Source organism: Barbus barbus (assembly GCF_936440315.1).
Source record: "Barbus barbus genome assembly, chromosome: 30".
Classification (NCBI taxonomy): Eukaryota; Metazoa; Chordata; class Actinopteri; order Cypriniformes; family Cyprinidae; genus Barbus; species Barbus barbus.
In genome coordinates this window covers 8232792-8247903 of record NC_136758.1, presented here as the reverse complement: position 1 = coordinate 8247903, position 15112 = coordinate 8232792, and the positions used below count along the sequence as shown (strand labels likewise).

General features: G+C 37.9%; 1 protein-coding gene across 6 annotated transcripts in view; it reads right to left on the bottom strand.

The window, feature by feature from the left end:
- The window catches only part of LOC306850726 (kinectin-like), a 33572-nt gene that overhangs the window by 13783 nt on the left and 4677 nt on the right, over positions 1 to 15112 (bottom strand). For all 6 annotated transcript variants that reach the window (XM_079386551.1, XM_079386550.1, XM_079386553.1 and 3 more), the window contains exons 2-18: positions 11260 to 11897; positions 8888 to 9073; positions 8112 to 8258; positions 7613 to 7743; positions 7375 to 7488; positions 6668 to 6790; positions 6405 to 6517; positions 6137 to 6281; positions 5048 to 5132; positions 4760 to 4968; positions 4596 to 4664; positions 4480 to 4517; positions 2089 to 2179; positions 1925 to 1993; positions 1808 to 1836; positions 383 to 473; positions 93 to 161 (exon numbers count right to left, since the gene is read on the bottom strand). In XM_079386551.1, the coding sequence (XP_079242677.1) occupies positions 93 to 161; positions 383 to 473; positions 1808 to 1836; positions 1925 to 1993; positions 2089 to 2179; positions 4480 to 4517; positions 4596 to 4664; positions 4760 to 4968; positions 5048 to 5132; positions 6137 to 6281; positions 6405 to 6517; positions 6668 to 6790; positions 7375 to 7488; positions 7613 to 7743; positions 8112 to 8258; positions 8888 to 9073; positions 11260 to 11896 (2346 nt within the window). In that variant the 5' untranslated portion in view covers position 11897. The remainder of the gene's footprint in view (positions 1 to 92; positions 162 to 382; positions 474 to 1807; positions 1837 to 1924; positions 1994 to 2088; positions 2180 to 4479; positions 4518 to 4595; positions 4665 to 4759; positions 4969 to 5047; positions 5133 to 6136; positions 6282 to 6404; positions 6518 to 6667; positions 6791 to 7374; positions 7489 to 7612; positions 7744 to 8111; positions 8259 to 8887; positions 9074 to 11259; positions 11898 to 15112) is intronic.

Sequence of the window (15112 nt, the reverse complement as noted above, 5' to 3'; positions counted from 1 at the left end):
GCAGCTTTGGCAGTTAATCACAACACCGCTAATCACAATACTGCTCTCTCTTCTCCACCAAACAATGCCTGTGTGTTGTAGTGGCTCGCTACCTGTTCTGAGGTCTGTTTCTGTACTGCCTCCAGTTGCTGTTTCAAACCTTCATACTCATTTTTGACTGCCTGTTTAAAAATGAAAACATTTTAAAAGAGGTAATCAACACAAATATAAACTTATTATACATTAAGATTTGTACTCATGGAAATGACTAAAGTAGTCAAACATGTTCATTAGAAGGGGGTGACCCAATACTTTTGGCAACATAGTGTGTGCGTGTATATATATATATATATATATATATATATATATATATATATAATTTTTACTATTATTTCTTGTTCACCTTCAGGTCGGCTTCCTTATTGGCCATCTGAATGAGGCTGGACTCCAGCAAGTTCTCCACCACTCTAACTTTGTCATCACGTTGCTGAAGGCTAAAGACACATAATACAACAAACATTAATTAATGATCTTTAATAAACATTATGCGCCAATGCGTTTATCCTGAAAAATTACTGGTTGGAGAAACAAACTTTCTCCACTCAAAGCAGAGCTGTGAGTGTTCATGAATAAACATTACACACTTTCCAAATGTTAAATGAAATGCTAAATTATAGCTCTAAATCGTACTTCGTTTAATTGGGAAATTAATTTAGGGCTTTTGTTAATTTCACAAGTGTGTCTAAATTTAAATTTTACTTTAGATACACATCTAATAAAACACACAAACAAACGTGTATATATTATAATCTATTATTTTTTTAATTCAAGCACTTTGTTTGAGATCAAAGTGTATAGCTTCTGTTGTAAACGCATGATTGTAATGTCGTACATCCATTTGTAATATATGTAAAGCTACTGTTTAAGTTTAGTTATCTTTTTTTTATATTTTTAATATTATAGATGCAATATAATATATTATTTGTTTTGCTAAAATTCTTCTTTTAAATATAAATTGTTAATGATATATTATATTGGCCATACCATGAAAATAGCAGGCAAACAGTTTCATTTAATTCATACATTTTTAGACATTATTGTTTACATTATTGGCATTGATTTTTAATACTGGCTATAACACAAAAAAAATAATCAGGTTACTTGTACTGGCCAGTTTTATAACATTAGTACAGCACTAGTGTGATAAATATTGCTATTTTGGCATTTCTATTATCAAAAAATATATAAAATATGGTTTCTGCAAAAAATATTAGGGAGCGTAATTGTTCAATGTTGATAAGAATTGATGATAATGCCTCGAGCATCAAATCAGCATATTACAATGATTTCTTAAGAATCATGTGACAGAAGACTGGAATAATTATGCTGAAAATTCAGCTGTCATCATAAGAATAAATTACATTTTCCAACATATGAAATTATTTTCAATTTTAATAATATTTCATAATGTTTTCTGTAATTTTGATCTAATAAATGTAGCCTTGGTGAGCGGAAGAGAGAGAAAATAATAATAATAATAATAAAAACCTACCAACCCCAAACTAATTTGTGGGTAGTTCAATGCATAATTTTTGGAATAAATATTAAAAAGCATCATCCATTTTTTAATAAAAAATTTTAAACAAGCAAAACATTACAAGTAGATTGTAAAAACAAAGTTTTTAGACATTTTTTTATATTGTTGATGTTGATTTTTAATATCTGCTATAACACGAAAATAATCGGTATTGGCCAGATTTTTAATATCAGTATAGCACTAGTGCATCTGTATTTTGTTCATATTTCTAACCAATTTCAATGCACTCACCTCTGCTTTAACTGATCCACAGATACAGCCTGGGGAAAGAGAAGACACGACAGTGGCGTGCATCAGTGTAAACATGTATTAATGGATTAGTAGAAAGAAAAGCAACTAAAGTCTAACCTGCTCAGAAATCTGTGCCTGCAGATTCTGGAAGTCTGTCTTCAATGTCAGGTTCTCATTGTGCATGGCCTACAGAGGGTAGAGAGAGCCGTGTGTTTATTACACAGAGGAAACCACACTTCAGTTTAACTGGTGTGAGCTGGAACGATGGTGCTGACACTTGCCTGCATTTTTGTCTCCCTGCCAGCGCTGCTGCTCCTCTCTGCATTAAGAGAATCTTCTAGACTCTTCCTCTGTAGCTCTTTTTCAGCCAGCCTAATGAGAGACACATGCAAGATAACGTACAATGAGGTTTAAGACAGCTGACCGCCTTAAGCTGAGTCCCAACCATGTGACAAAGTGGCAAGTGATAAATCCGTTTCATCTTAGGACTTTTAGCTGAAAGTAGAAGGTCTTATTTTACATAGCTGTATATGAAACAACAAATACTGTACTAACAAGCTGTTATTTTATTGCTTAACGCTGAAAACTGACTTAGGATGCAGTCAGGCCTGTTTCACACCGCAAGCATCAGCATCGTGCAAGTGAAGTGGCAGCGACGCTCACGTCATGCTTTCACCCAGCGATATATCTGGGTTGAAAAATCATTAGTTAAATAGAAATTAATATTACAATGGTAATATTAATGAATATTACTATTCAAAAGCTTGGAGTTAGTAAACTTTTTAAAAAATAATAATAATAGTAATAACTATAATAAATAAAAATAATAATAAAGACATTAATACATTTAAAGGGGTCATATGATGCGGTTTTCCTTTCTCTTTGGAGTGTTACAAGCTGTTTGTGCGTAGATAAGATCCCTGAAGTTGCAAAGACTAAAGTCTCAAAACCAAAGAGATATTCTTTATAAAAGACTCTGCCACGGCCCATTAAAACGGCTCATTCAAACACGCCCCCACATGTCTACGTCACGATGTGGGAAGATTTGCAAAACACCCCCCAAATGTTCACGCAAAGAAAGAGGGCTTTTATTCTAGCTGTAGTATTGTTGCTGCTGCCATGTCGTGGAGACGCTGTGCGTTTCATTGTGAAAGCGAAAGTATTTTGTTTGGGCTTCCAAAGGAGGACACAACTAGAAATCAGTGGTTAAGTTGTATTTACAACACGAGGACTATTTCCTGATCCTGGAAGAGTAGCCTACAATGCTGGCTTGCACAAAGGCGGTTTCTATAAAGTGGGGCAATTCCAACTTTGCAAGGACAGTCTGGTGCTTCTGACTCACAGCCTGTAAGTAGGTTTTCCTATTTAAAGAATTTGCCACTGATGATTCAAACATGAGTTTTGAGCAGTGTAAAGTAGTGCTTGTTGTTTGTCTTTTCTCCGATCACAAATGCAGACATGGTAATGCAACACGAAAAGTAAAAAGACAATATAAATCATTATAATCAGTAATTATGTCCCCACTGGATGCAACAAATGCCTCGTTGATGATGGGTTTTATTGTTTGTGTGTCGTCGCGCCATGACACGGCATCACAATATGGTAAGGGGCGTAACATTTCCGTCTCACGCTTGAGGTATTCGGCCAATCACAACGCACTGGATAGCTGGCCAATCAGAGCACGCCTTGCTTCTCAGAGCGATGAGCTTTGTATAAATCGGTGCGTTTCAGAAAGGCGGGGCATAGAGGAGCAACAATAATGTACAGTATGTGGAAAATAATGTGTTTTTTTTTTACATTAAACAGGATAAACAAATTGCATTACACCAAATAATGTTCTTTTTAGCATTATTTAACTGTAAGGATGCATTAATTTAACCAATGTGAGAGTAAATGCCTCTTGAGCAGCAAATCAGCATATTGGAATGATTTAAGGATCACGTGACACTGAAGACTGGAGTAATGATGCTGAAAATTCAGCTTTGCCATCGTAGGAATAAATTACATTTTACAGTACATTAAGTTTTTTTTTATATAATATTTCATAATGTTTACAGCCTTGGTGAGCAGAAGAGAACTGCAAAAAACAAAAAAAAAGTTAAAATAAATAGGGTTAGGGTTAAAATAAATAGGGTTATAAATAAATAAAGTAGTATCATCCATTTTTTGATAAAACATCTTAAACAAGCAAAATATTATAAGTAGTTTGGCAAGCTAAGCTAGTTTCAAAGTAGCTTTCACAAGTGAAAGTCAATTAGCTGCTCAACAACATTTAGCTAACAAGTCATTTCTACATTTCTAAACTGGTTAAAGCTAGTTACATGTCTAAACTGGTGCAGCTAGTTAGCTACATATATTACACGCATTACTACACATTCTGCTGTCAGACCTGCTTAAATCATTTAAATTAAAATTGAATAATTGCTGAAACTCCAATCTTTTTCCAAACAATGTATGAGTAGCTTGCATCAGAAATGACAAACACATGACTATTGATAAACAGGTTTAAAACCCATTTTCAATATTTTCTTCTGTGCACTGTCAATGTGAATACTGTAACATAACCTGTTAATACGGGTGTCAAAATATTTGCACCGCTCACGTGCAGTGTAAAACAGGCCTTATTTTGAGCAAAAACCATAAAACAAGGAAGCTTTGAGGCGACCACTTACAATTTTTGAAGCTCATCGAAATGTGATACTGTTGTAGCCTAAGAGGAAGAACAAAGAAATTACTCTTAAACATGACTATCCACCAACAAGCAGAGACCAGCAGTCCACACACATACCTGAGTGTTGAGATGAGTCTGAAGATTATCAATCCGAACTTTCAGCGTTTTGTTTTCATTAAGAAGATCCTGTAAATGACAGCATTGTGTGATGATCAGCAGCCATATAACATGCATTCATGCTTCTTTAATGAGCTTAATGAGCACTGTGACTCCTCAGGTACCTGGACTTGTTCCTGCAGTTGGTCGTCAGGCTGCATGGTGTGCTGAGACGCCTCCAACAGCTGCCTGACCTGCTGCTCCAGCTGCTTGGCCTTCTGCTGCTCCTGCTCTTTAAAGATGAGCGTGTCCGTCAGGTTGCTGTGGAGAGCCTGGATCTCCTTGTTTTTACCGGTTATCTCGCTCTCCACAGCCATCAGCTGATTCTGTAGCTCTGAGAGAGCACAGGAGACACTGCTTAAGCGGTGTGTGCAGAACACTTGGTGTCTGTAAAATGGTGTGGGTGTTTCTACCTTGTTTAGCGGCCTGAAGCTTTTCTCTCTCTGCACTCACGTTGTGCAAATAGTTCTGCAGCTCTTCCCAACGACGTTTTGCATCCTGCAACAAAAGGGGGTTAATGGGGGCTCAATGGGGTTGGGGATTAAGTAGCTAAATGTAGTGATGCTACATTTTATAGAGACACTAAACAAAAACTCAGCTGTTTTCAAGAGTAGCCTTTCCTGTAACGATCTCATTCTGCAAACAAGCAGTGGTGTAAGGAAAATGGAAATTAACGCTTAAATTAAAATTAAAATCAAAGTGAGCAGAGGTGATAATCAAACATTCTCCAAGAGATTTCGGTCTGTCTTAAATACAGGAAAATCCTATTCATTTAATCAAATTAGTTGGTGTGAATGGCTTGTTTAATCAAATTAATTAATTTCAATGACCAGGTAAAATGTTGAAAAGCAAAAGAGTAATTATGCATGTAAATAAATAAATTTACCAATCCTCATTTATCAGTGGTCACAAAAGCCATCTTGTCAAAAAAAATCTTTCACTTTTATTTAGTTAATATCTGATATTTAAAAGTGTGAAACGTATTCAATTATTACATTTTTATTAAGGCAACCTGATTGAGATCTTCAGTGTTGTTGTAACCAAAACAGTTTTTTTCATTCTAAAATCTGGTAATTATTTAAAAAGATGCAAATATGATATATTTATATAGCTGTTCTGAGTGCATTTTTAAAGTTATAAATAGCTTGGCAAGCTTGGAAACATTTAATCTGCTCATGAATGTTTAAGCTAACAAAACACTTTTAACTAGTGCAGGGTAGTTTGTGATGGTAACGAACTACGCTAACAAAAAGATTCAAATTAAAAGAAAAGACAGTTGAAATTGTAGGAGGGTGTTTTATATCGTTTCTGTGACAAGAGATTTTGAGTTACCGGGTATAGTTAGTCTCACTACGTCACAAGCTACTTATTGCACTTCGTACATCATAAACCTTTAAAATAGTTCCTTTTAGAAACTTAAATGCCTTGATTGGTGTTCTAATAGAAGTGGGATTCAAAAAGATGTTAAAAAAGACATGTATTGTTCAGGGCTATGTAGGCACCTCCAGCTGGGACATATTCTGCTTGTAGTTGACTTCTAGACTCTTCCGTTGCAACTCTTCTTGCTGCAGCTTGTTTTTGGCCTCTGCTAGCTCTTTCATCAGACCGTTGCATTCCGAACGCAGTTTATTCAGCTCGGATGACTGCCTGACAAAAACACATTAAACAAAAACACAGCCTATTTGATGGATGGTCATGAAAGACTATATTATGAATCTTGACACTATAAGTGGATCAAAGGAGAAGAATTTGGGAGTTGGTGGGACTCACTTGTTCTCCATCTGGTTGGTGGTGGAGCATCGCTCCACAGCATCCCTCAGGATGCCGTTTTCCTGCTGCAGTCGTGCAGTCTGTCCTTCCAGCTGTTCTCTTAATTTTTGGAACTGCAGAGAGAAAGGTAACTTGTAATTAGATGTTCTTACACACAAACATACCACATCAAGCATGCTTTCTTATGCTCTATTATGACTTGCATGGTCAGATCTAGACCCTCTGCATGACAGTCTCATCGGTCAATGAGATTGATTGATTACCTTAATCTGCATCTCCTGGTAGCTCTGAGCTTTCACCTGCATGATGTCTTTCTCTCTGGCAACACGATGTTCATGAAGCACAGACTCAATACGGCCCGTCTTCTGCTTCTCAGCCTGCAGTTCCTGAAGTCCCAGTCAATAAATTACTACCAAGCTCAGTTATATTCATATTTTTAAACTTATATTTATGGTACTTATTTTCTATATTGTGTCATAACTAGAGCATGTTTATGTGCCTTGAAATGAACAAAAAGTCATAAAAATACTATATTATTTTTGTCAGAAAAATTTAGAAATATTTTAGCTATTCAGAATATTTTTCTCAAATTAATCTAAATATTATATGCAGGTTTATTTTATTTGAGGTTTGTAAATTTTGGTAACATGTCTGAATAGTGTTAACAACCCTGAAATGATAATTTTAGTAATAAACACGAAGTAAACAAACATTTAATTAATTAACCAATAAACCAAATGAAAACTGGTAACAGGGCTGAAAATTGAATGAGATTATTTCCTTATTCCCCATAAGGGTCCAAATTAATAAAATTTTTGGGTACACAAATTTAATGTATTTATGCATTTTTAAAACTTAAAATATATAATGAGTAACCAATTTGTAGCGTATTCATGGAAAGTGCCACAGATTTCAAAACCGGGAAGCCTGGTACTCACATCAGGAAATATAAGTGAAATAAATGACAGACCTGGCTTAACTGTTTGACTTTGCCCTTGGCGATAGACACCTCCTCCTGTAGCGTGCTCAGAAGACGATCTTTCTCTGCGAGCTGCTGGGCTGAGGGCTCAAACTTAGCTGCAGACTGAGAAAGCGAAAGCAGAAAAATCATCAGAAATCTGACGACTCAAGCTTTCACTATCGAACACATTACTGCATGATAGCAAAAAACATTAAATGAAAAACAAAAGTCAACCTAATCTTCTAACCTTATACCAGTTGTCCAAAGCGTTGGGACTCTTGTCTCGGAGCAGCGAGACGAGACTGACCACATCAGAATCAGACAGCACAAGTCCACTCAGACTGGCCAGCAGCTCCTTGAGCTTCACCTCAGAGTTATCTGCACAAAAACAGACACGCATCAGCCACCTGTTCAAACCGCAGGCCATCAGGAAAAAAATAAATAAATCACAATTTTAAACCCTCCGTAGGCAGTATTTTATGCTGTTTCCTAATATGCCTTCTTTAGGCCAATTTCTAAGGCAGCATTTGCCTACATACTTTGTGGAAAAGGCCGTCCCATTATGCATTGTGGAACAAATATTCCAAGATGGTGGAGAATGCAGATTATGAATATTCCTATTCCTCATTAAACATGGAGAAGTATCAATACATTTTTTTTAATAATTCAAATCTGGCTATACCCCCTATTTTGTGTAAAATAATAATAATAATAATAATAAAAAGTGTATGAAAGATGCCAAGTACCTTTGTTGGTTTCACTCTTTTGTTTCTTGCCATGTTTGGTGGGTGCAGGAGCAGGGGGCGGAGCCTCATTGTTTTGTTTGCTCTGGTGGTTTGTTGAGGTGGTGGAGTCAGTGACCGGAGCTGAGGACTGGACATGTGCCTCATCCACTGAAACACATGACCACAGCAATTATTAAAGGTATACTTTACACAAAACTAAAATGACTTGCTCATCATTATGTTGTTCCAAACCGGTTTAACTTTGTTTCTTCTATGGACACAAAAGGAGAGGTTTAAAAGAATGTTTATGCTGCTCTTTTCCATACAGTAACAGAGAATGAGAAAGGACACTTCCAAGCTAAAGTTAAAGATGCTCTACAGTAGTCCACAGAATTCATGAAAATATTTCTCAAATACGCAGTTTGAAACTGAATTTGCCCAAGTGAGATATGAAAGCATATAGACCACTTCTATGGTGTTTTTTTGCTAGTTTTGGAGCGCTCACAAACCCTGTTCACGGCATAATTTCCTAACAGAGAAAAGAGCAGCATATAGAACTTCTTCTGAACATCTCCATTTGTGCTGCTTGGAGGCAAGTCAGTCATATGGGGTGGAACAACATGACAGTGAGCACATGATGATAGATTTGAACTAGACCTTTTATATAGGTGCAACACTGGCTTTAGTTTATAAAATCTTGCTATAGATCTCACAGACCAGATACCCACTTTATTGATTCACTGACTCAACTGAGAATTTTAACCTCTCTAGTTTGTCTGATTTTGGTTTATTCTTACCTGTGATGACAGGTTCCACCTTCTGTTTCTTCTTCCTACGCCCACTGCCGCTGGAGGCAGTTGGTGGTGCTGCTGTGGCAACAGGGGCGGCTCCGTCCTTTGCCTTTATCTCCACCTCGATGATCACAGGCTCCTCCTTCACCACAGGAGGAGACAGATCAGGCTTGATCTCAGGAGGATGCTCTTCTGTGAAATATTCAGAGAGGAGCATGAGAAGGTGTTCTGGGTGCAGGGCTCCAGACAAAAAAATCGAGTAAGGAGCCATTGGCTCCTATAAAAGAAAAACTTAGGCGCCAAATTATTTTTTTAGGTGCCACAGAATAAAAGTGGTTTATTTTATTATTATCATTTTATTTTTCCCCCCTATTTTAACATTTCAATCATTTTGTCATGTGTTTGTCTTATCTTTTCTAGGCTTTATCAGCATTTTAATCCATCTTGTAGATGATCAGGTCAACCGAGGGACTAAGGTTCATTTAAAGTGTGAATTAAATGTCTTTTACAACTTGAAATATACAGTCACAAAGAATTGTTCGTTACACAGAATCTGTACCAATATCATGGACCATAAGCATCACTTGGCAACTGAGTGCAGTGCATCCTATAAATGTTGTCACGTCTTTCACACATTCAGTCTGTTTTTCTTCATTAGTAAAATGCAATTTTATAGGAGGAGTTGAATCATGTACAACAGAATAAGTAAAAATATTAATATGCAACAGAGCATAAATATAGCAAAACGCTCCTCTTTATAGTTATTTTTCTAGCTGACTGATGAGTTTATGGACACTGAGTGGTTATTCTGAGGTAAATGTATTACAATGCAATGTTTACAAGCTTTATACATTTCCTCAGTTTGAAACAATGAGCTTTTACATAAAACATTTCAGTAAGTTGTACTATAGGCTTTCTTATTGCCTACCTTTTGATCATTTCATACTATAGTAGTAAATCGAAATATATAATGGGTTCACTTGCTGCTTTAACTGAGGTGCTAAAGAGATGCGCCTGAGCATTAAGTGCGCTACTCTCCGCTCGCGCGATCCGGACGCATGCACGGACCGTGTGGACGCGGGGTACTGGTGTTTATATTACCCAAAGTGTGCGCTTGTGCTCCGCATTAAAGAGCACCCAAACCGCATCATTTGAATTTCGTAGCATTTTAAAGCTGATACTTTGTTTATTAAAAAGTAAGACAGCACAAAGCTTTTTGCGATTACTGGATGGCAAGTGCGCTTCAAATAACAGGAAGTCCATGCATTAACAGAACACAGCATATAGACTAAGATCTCGATAAGAAGATCGACCGGACAAGTGTAAATGCATCTGGTTGTTGAAACCACATATGGTAATTTTACTCCTCCCATAATATTAAAATAATAGACGTGTGAGAGCGTTTTATAGGCTATATGGCATGTTATAGTCAGATATGACAGCGCAATGCAACACGCATCACCGCGGATGAGTTGCGGAGTATTTCTTCAGCAAGCGACGCGCAAACTGAATGAACCTGAAAGTAAGCCGCAGACGCTCAACACACAATCTTCTTCATTAAAAGTAGCGAGACTAGCCTATCTTTCCAGTGCTGATGCCGCGCGCTCTCTTGATATTGAAATTAGCTGATAATTAATAAAATTATCCGTTGCTTTCATTGACGTGAACTCCGTTATATTTGCATATGAAGCGGGAATTGAAGAACGGATTTATATCCGTTTTGCAAAGACACATTTATGTGGCCAAGTGTAAATGGGGAAACGTTTTAACAAATCATATAGATATCCGATCAGAGAAAATGCATGAAGTGACCAGGTGTAAACAGGCCCTTTCAGGTCTCTCTCACTGCGTTCAGCAGACTGTGTGCGGCAGAGACGAGGACTGTTTGAAACTCTTTTCAGTAAAACTTTGATGCGCATCGTCTTATGTAAGTTTAATACGTGAACATAACAAAAGATGTGAGCGCAAAACAATCGGGAAAAAAGTCCTTTCATGCAAATTATATATAGTCGCCAGTGGCGACCTCAGCAAAAACTTCACTCGCAAATTAATATTTTTGGTCGCAAATGCGACCATTTTAGTCGCAGTTTGGAGCCCTGGGGTGGCTCACCAGGGTGTTCTGAATGGTTCTGGTTTTGAATGGTTTTTAGTAGTGGTGCACCAAAATTTCGGCAACTGGAAATTTTTGGGGCGAAGCTGCAAAAACCAGCTGTACATATATGCCAAGTGTTGGTCTTTGCTATACTTTGGCCTTTACTATTCACAAGTTGAATATTGTACATTGGATCGCCCTCGTGGAAGAGAACATTGCACATTTTTAACACAACTTAGATGGCATTTGCATAACACATGTTCCTATTTGTAGGTAGTCCACTCACCAGATTCAATCTTCTGCTTCTTGGCTTTCTTTTTGCTGGTAGTCTCAGTTGGTGCAGGGGGCGTGGCCTGAGGCTGCGGTAGGCTGGACTGCTTGGTCAGGGGGAGGGGCTGCTCCTTACGGACAACAGGTTTGGAGCCATTGACTTCCGGTTCTTCTGAGGCAGGAGGGGTAGTTGGGGTTGTACGAGAAAGGGGTACAACCATTGGGGCAGCAGCTGGAGAAGCTTTTGGCTTTTTCTCTTTCTTTTTCCTTTCTCTTATCCCGGACGGAGGTTCTGCCAGGACCGGAGCAGCAACCGGTGGACTCACGGGCACTGCCTCGAAATCCTCATCATTCGAGGCAGGGTTAGTGGCATCAGATGTATCGAAATCCCTCAGGTCTTCCTCTGACTCACCGCCCCCACCTCCTCCTACTCCGCTTCTGCCGGTCTCCTTCTTCTTGTTCTTCTTTTTCTCATTCTTTTTACGAGTATCGGGCTTGGCGGGAGGCAATTTAAGGTCTCGTTTGTGGTGGGCCAGAACCTCATCGTAGGAAGTCTCTTTCATGAAGAGCCAGAAAAAGAGGAACATGAGAGCAATGACCAGCGACGGTGCCAGGATGAGCAGGTACTGTGAGTCAGCCATGTCCAGCGCCATTCTTGAAGAATGCAATAAAGAGCAGAAGGACAGAAGTGAGCACAAATATTCAGCAGGATGCGTGACAACAGGGCCACTTGATAAATGCAGACTACAAAGATCTTAATTGTGTATATGGACCTACTTCAAGGTCTTTCAGCCAAAATTCTTACATGAAAAAGGCTTAATATCTACAATACTTAACCAAACCCAAGTCCCTGACACACTGCAAAAGTATGTGGGTGGCAACTAGGGTTATGCGATATTTATAGTCTACAATAATATTGTAATTATTGTTTTACTGATATGAAAGCTGACATTACCAAATAAGTCACTCACTTTGCAAAAAACAAACAAAAACAAGCCTTGAGAGTCCAAAACCATCCAATGCTTCATTGAGCCTACTGGGTGACACTATGATAAGTTATAAAGGCAAAAATATTCCTTTATTTTATATTTGTAAGATGTGATATGGTTAAGTAATATCACACAAGCAAGAGTGCCGTTTTCCCAAATATCAGCACATTAGCATGATCGCAAATGTGTTGATTTGTGTTGACGACAGTTGTAAATATTGAGTGAGTTACATTTTGGACATAATATTGTCTGTTTTTGCGTTTCTGTTGTGCGTTTCAGAGCAATACTGCAATGTCTCGTACTTTAATGAATTTGTGTCAATGATTCAATGACCCACTCATACAGCCATTTGCTTTGTTTCTACGCCCGTTTTAAATGAATTATTGAATCACTCATCGAGAAAAGTTGGGCTGCCACCTACTGTTGGTTTCAGACGGGTATAAACTAGCCATGGGACCTGCACAAAAACACACTCACACAAAATATTGCATAATTATTGTTATGGGGGGGGGGGGTATATCTCCAAAAATATCAAGATTAGGGGTTGAATGGATCATAGTTAATCCGTGATTCATCTCCTTGCTTTTGAACAGACACACACACACACAAAAATATGACAAAATACTCATCTCATTCTGGTAAACGCAGTTGGTTTAGTGAACGAAATCCGGTTTAGAAAGAAACCGGATGTGTATCATCATTATATTAGTTCCATGCATCAGGTATTAAAGGGACAGCAGCCAATAAATACCTGCTGCTGTCCTTAATGTGAATCAAACAACAAAACACAGCTTTGACAAAAATTAATCTATATTTAATTTATACAGTGAACACTATGCAGCGTTATTTTAAACTTTATTACTTTCTGTACCTGAACACTACCGACCTTATTTTATTTGTAACTGTTTTATTATATTTATTAATGCTTGTAATTTGTGTATTTGCTCTTATTTTTACTGGCTGTTCGCTTGTAATCATGTTTGAGCTTTCTCGGTTAGGCTAGTAGTTTCTGCAGTGGTATCGAAGAAGTACTTAGCTTTAAGTAATAAATGGAAAGCAAAGTTATATTTAGCAGCACTGTGTACAAGGCAACATGGCGTCCTTTTCATGCAGCTACTAGATAACTCTGTGGATATTATATTTGCTTTTATGGCATCTAATTCAAAGCAACAGACCTACAGTTAAACCACATCAGTCGGAATTAATCGGAATCGATCTCATTATCATCTTAAATAACACGTTATAAAATTGTGTGTTGTACTCTGTTATCTGAGTATATTGCTTCCAAATGCATTTGTACTTTCACCAGGTGCTGTTTAAAGGCAGTGCATAACAATGCCTCAGGCAAAGCAAAATCATCACACCTTGGCACACTTACTCAGCAAATTGCATAAGATGTTCTAATATAGCCAACCAACAGTATTCACCAACTTCCCTGGAACGCTGCCTCCTCGTTGACTTCTGCTTGCTTCTCTTACTCTAAAAATCACACCTCATCACCTCCATATCTCCAGCTTGTCCGTTCCACCTCCACCCTCTCACAGTGGTATGATCCAATTAATGTGTGTGCTGAGGGCAGCAATCTGGCTTTAATTATTGACATCAAGCTAAGTACCTGTGAGTGGGCGACACTCACTCTCTCACATTCACTTTTTTTTTTCCCCAGAGACTGTATACAAGTAATATGATCACTGAGCTAATAAATAAAGCCTAAACCGCTACTATTATAAAAAATACATTTGTTTGTTGAACGGATGACATTGTGGAGCTTTGCAAAGCCAGAGTGGTCATTCAAGACACCCTTCGCTAACTCAATTGACATCCTAAACTCAAGTGCAGAGGGGCTTTGCAAGCAACAAAAATATCCAGCCGGGAAAATGTCAATACGCTGAAGCATAGTCGCAGATATGAAAACAGCACCGACTTCCCCTTCAATGCTAATCTATCCAAAGCTTAGCCATTAAAGGCCAGAAACTCAACTGAAATGTTTAAGGCCCAGAAACGTAGCAAGGACATCAATAAAATAGTCCATGTGAGTTCGCCAGTGATTCAACCATAATTCTATGAAGCTACGAGAACATGTTTTGTGTTCAAAGAAAACAAAAATAATGACTTTATTCAACAATTTCTTCTTTTGAATCACTGATGTCACATGGACTATTTTAACAATGTCCTTTTTACCTTTTTGGGCCTGAAAGTTTTAGTTGCGTTGCCATCTATACAGGGTCAGAAAGCTCTCGGATTTCATAAAAAATATCTTAATTTGTGCTCCGAAGATGAACAAAGGTCTGTGACGGGTTTGGAATGAAATGAGGGCGAGTAATGACAGTTTTTATTTTTGGGTGAACTATCCCTTTAACAATAATTTGATGATAACGAAAAACCCTGAGTCTGACAGAACAAAACTGTTTACTACCAAAGAAAAAAAAAAAATCAATGTCCCATCTGATGTTTAATTACGATGAGGCAACAAGGAAAAGACAGGCTCTTGATGGAAGCCATAAAAGTGGACATTTGGTTGAGTGCTTTCGTACAAAATGCTAAGCACACAGAAACAGTGCGCTGTTGTGCTGGATGACATGCCTGGCTGAATTCTGCCTTCAGGACAGGGAGGAAAACCAGTGACAAGAAGCACCAGGTCCTGGAACGGCCGTTTGCTCTGTGTCTGACTGGAGTCTGTTCAGTTCAGCGTGTCCGAGAGAGTTACTGTGTTGGGAATATGGATAAGCCGATTACATTAAGAATACATTTAGGAACACCATTCTACTGCAATTTCCCAGGAGCCCTTAAAGAGGCCATCAGTCTAACATTCTCCATTTTCCGGTCACATCTCACAACGTTACTTAGCCAAAAGACATAATTTCCAAGAATGATGCATAT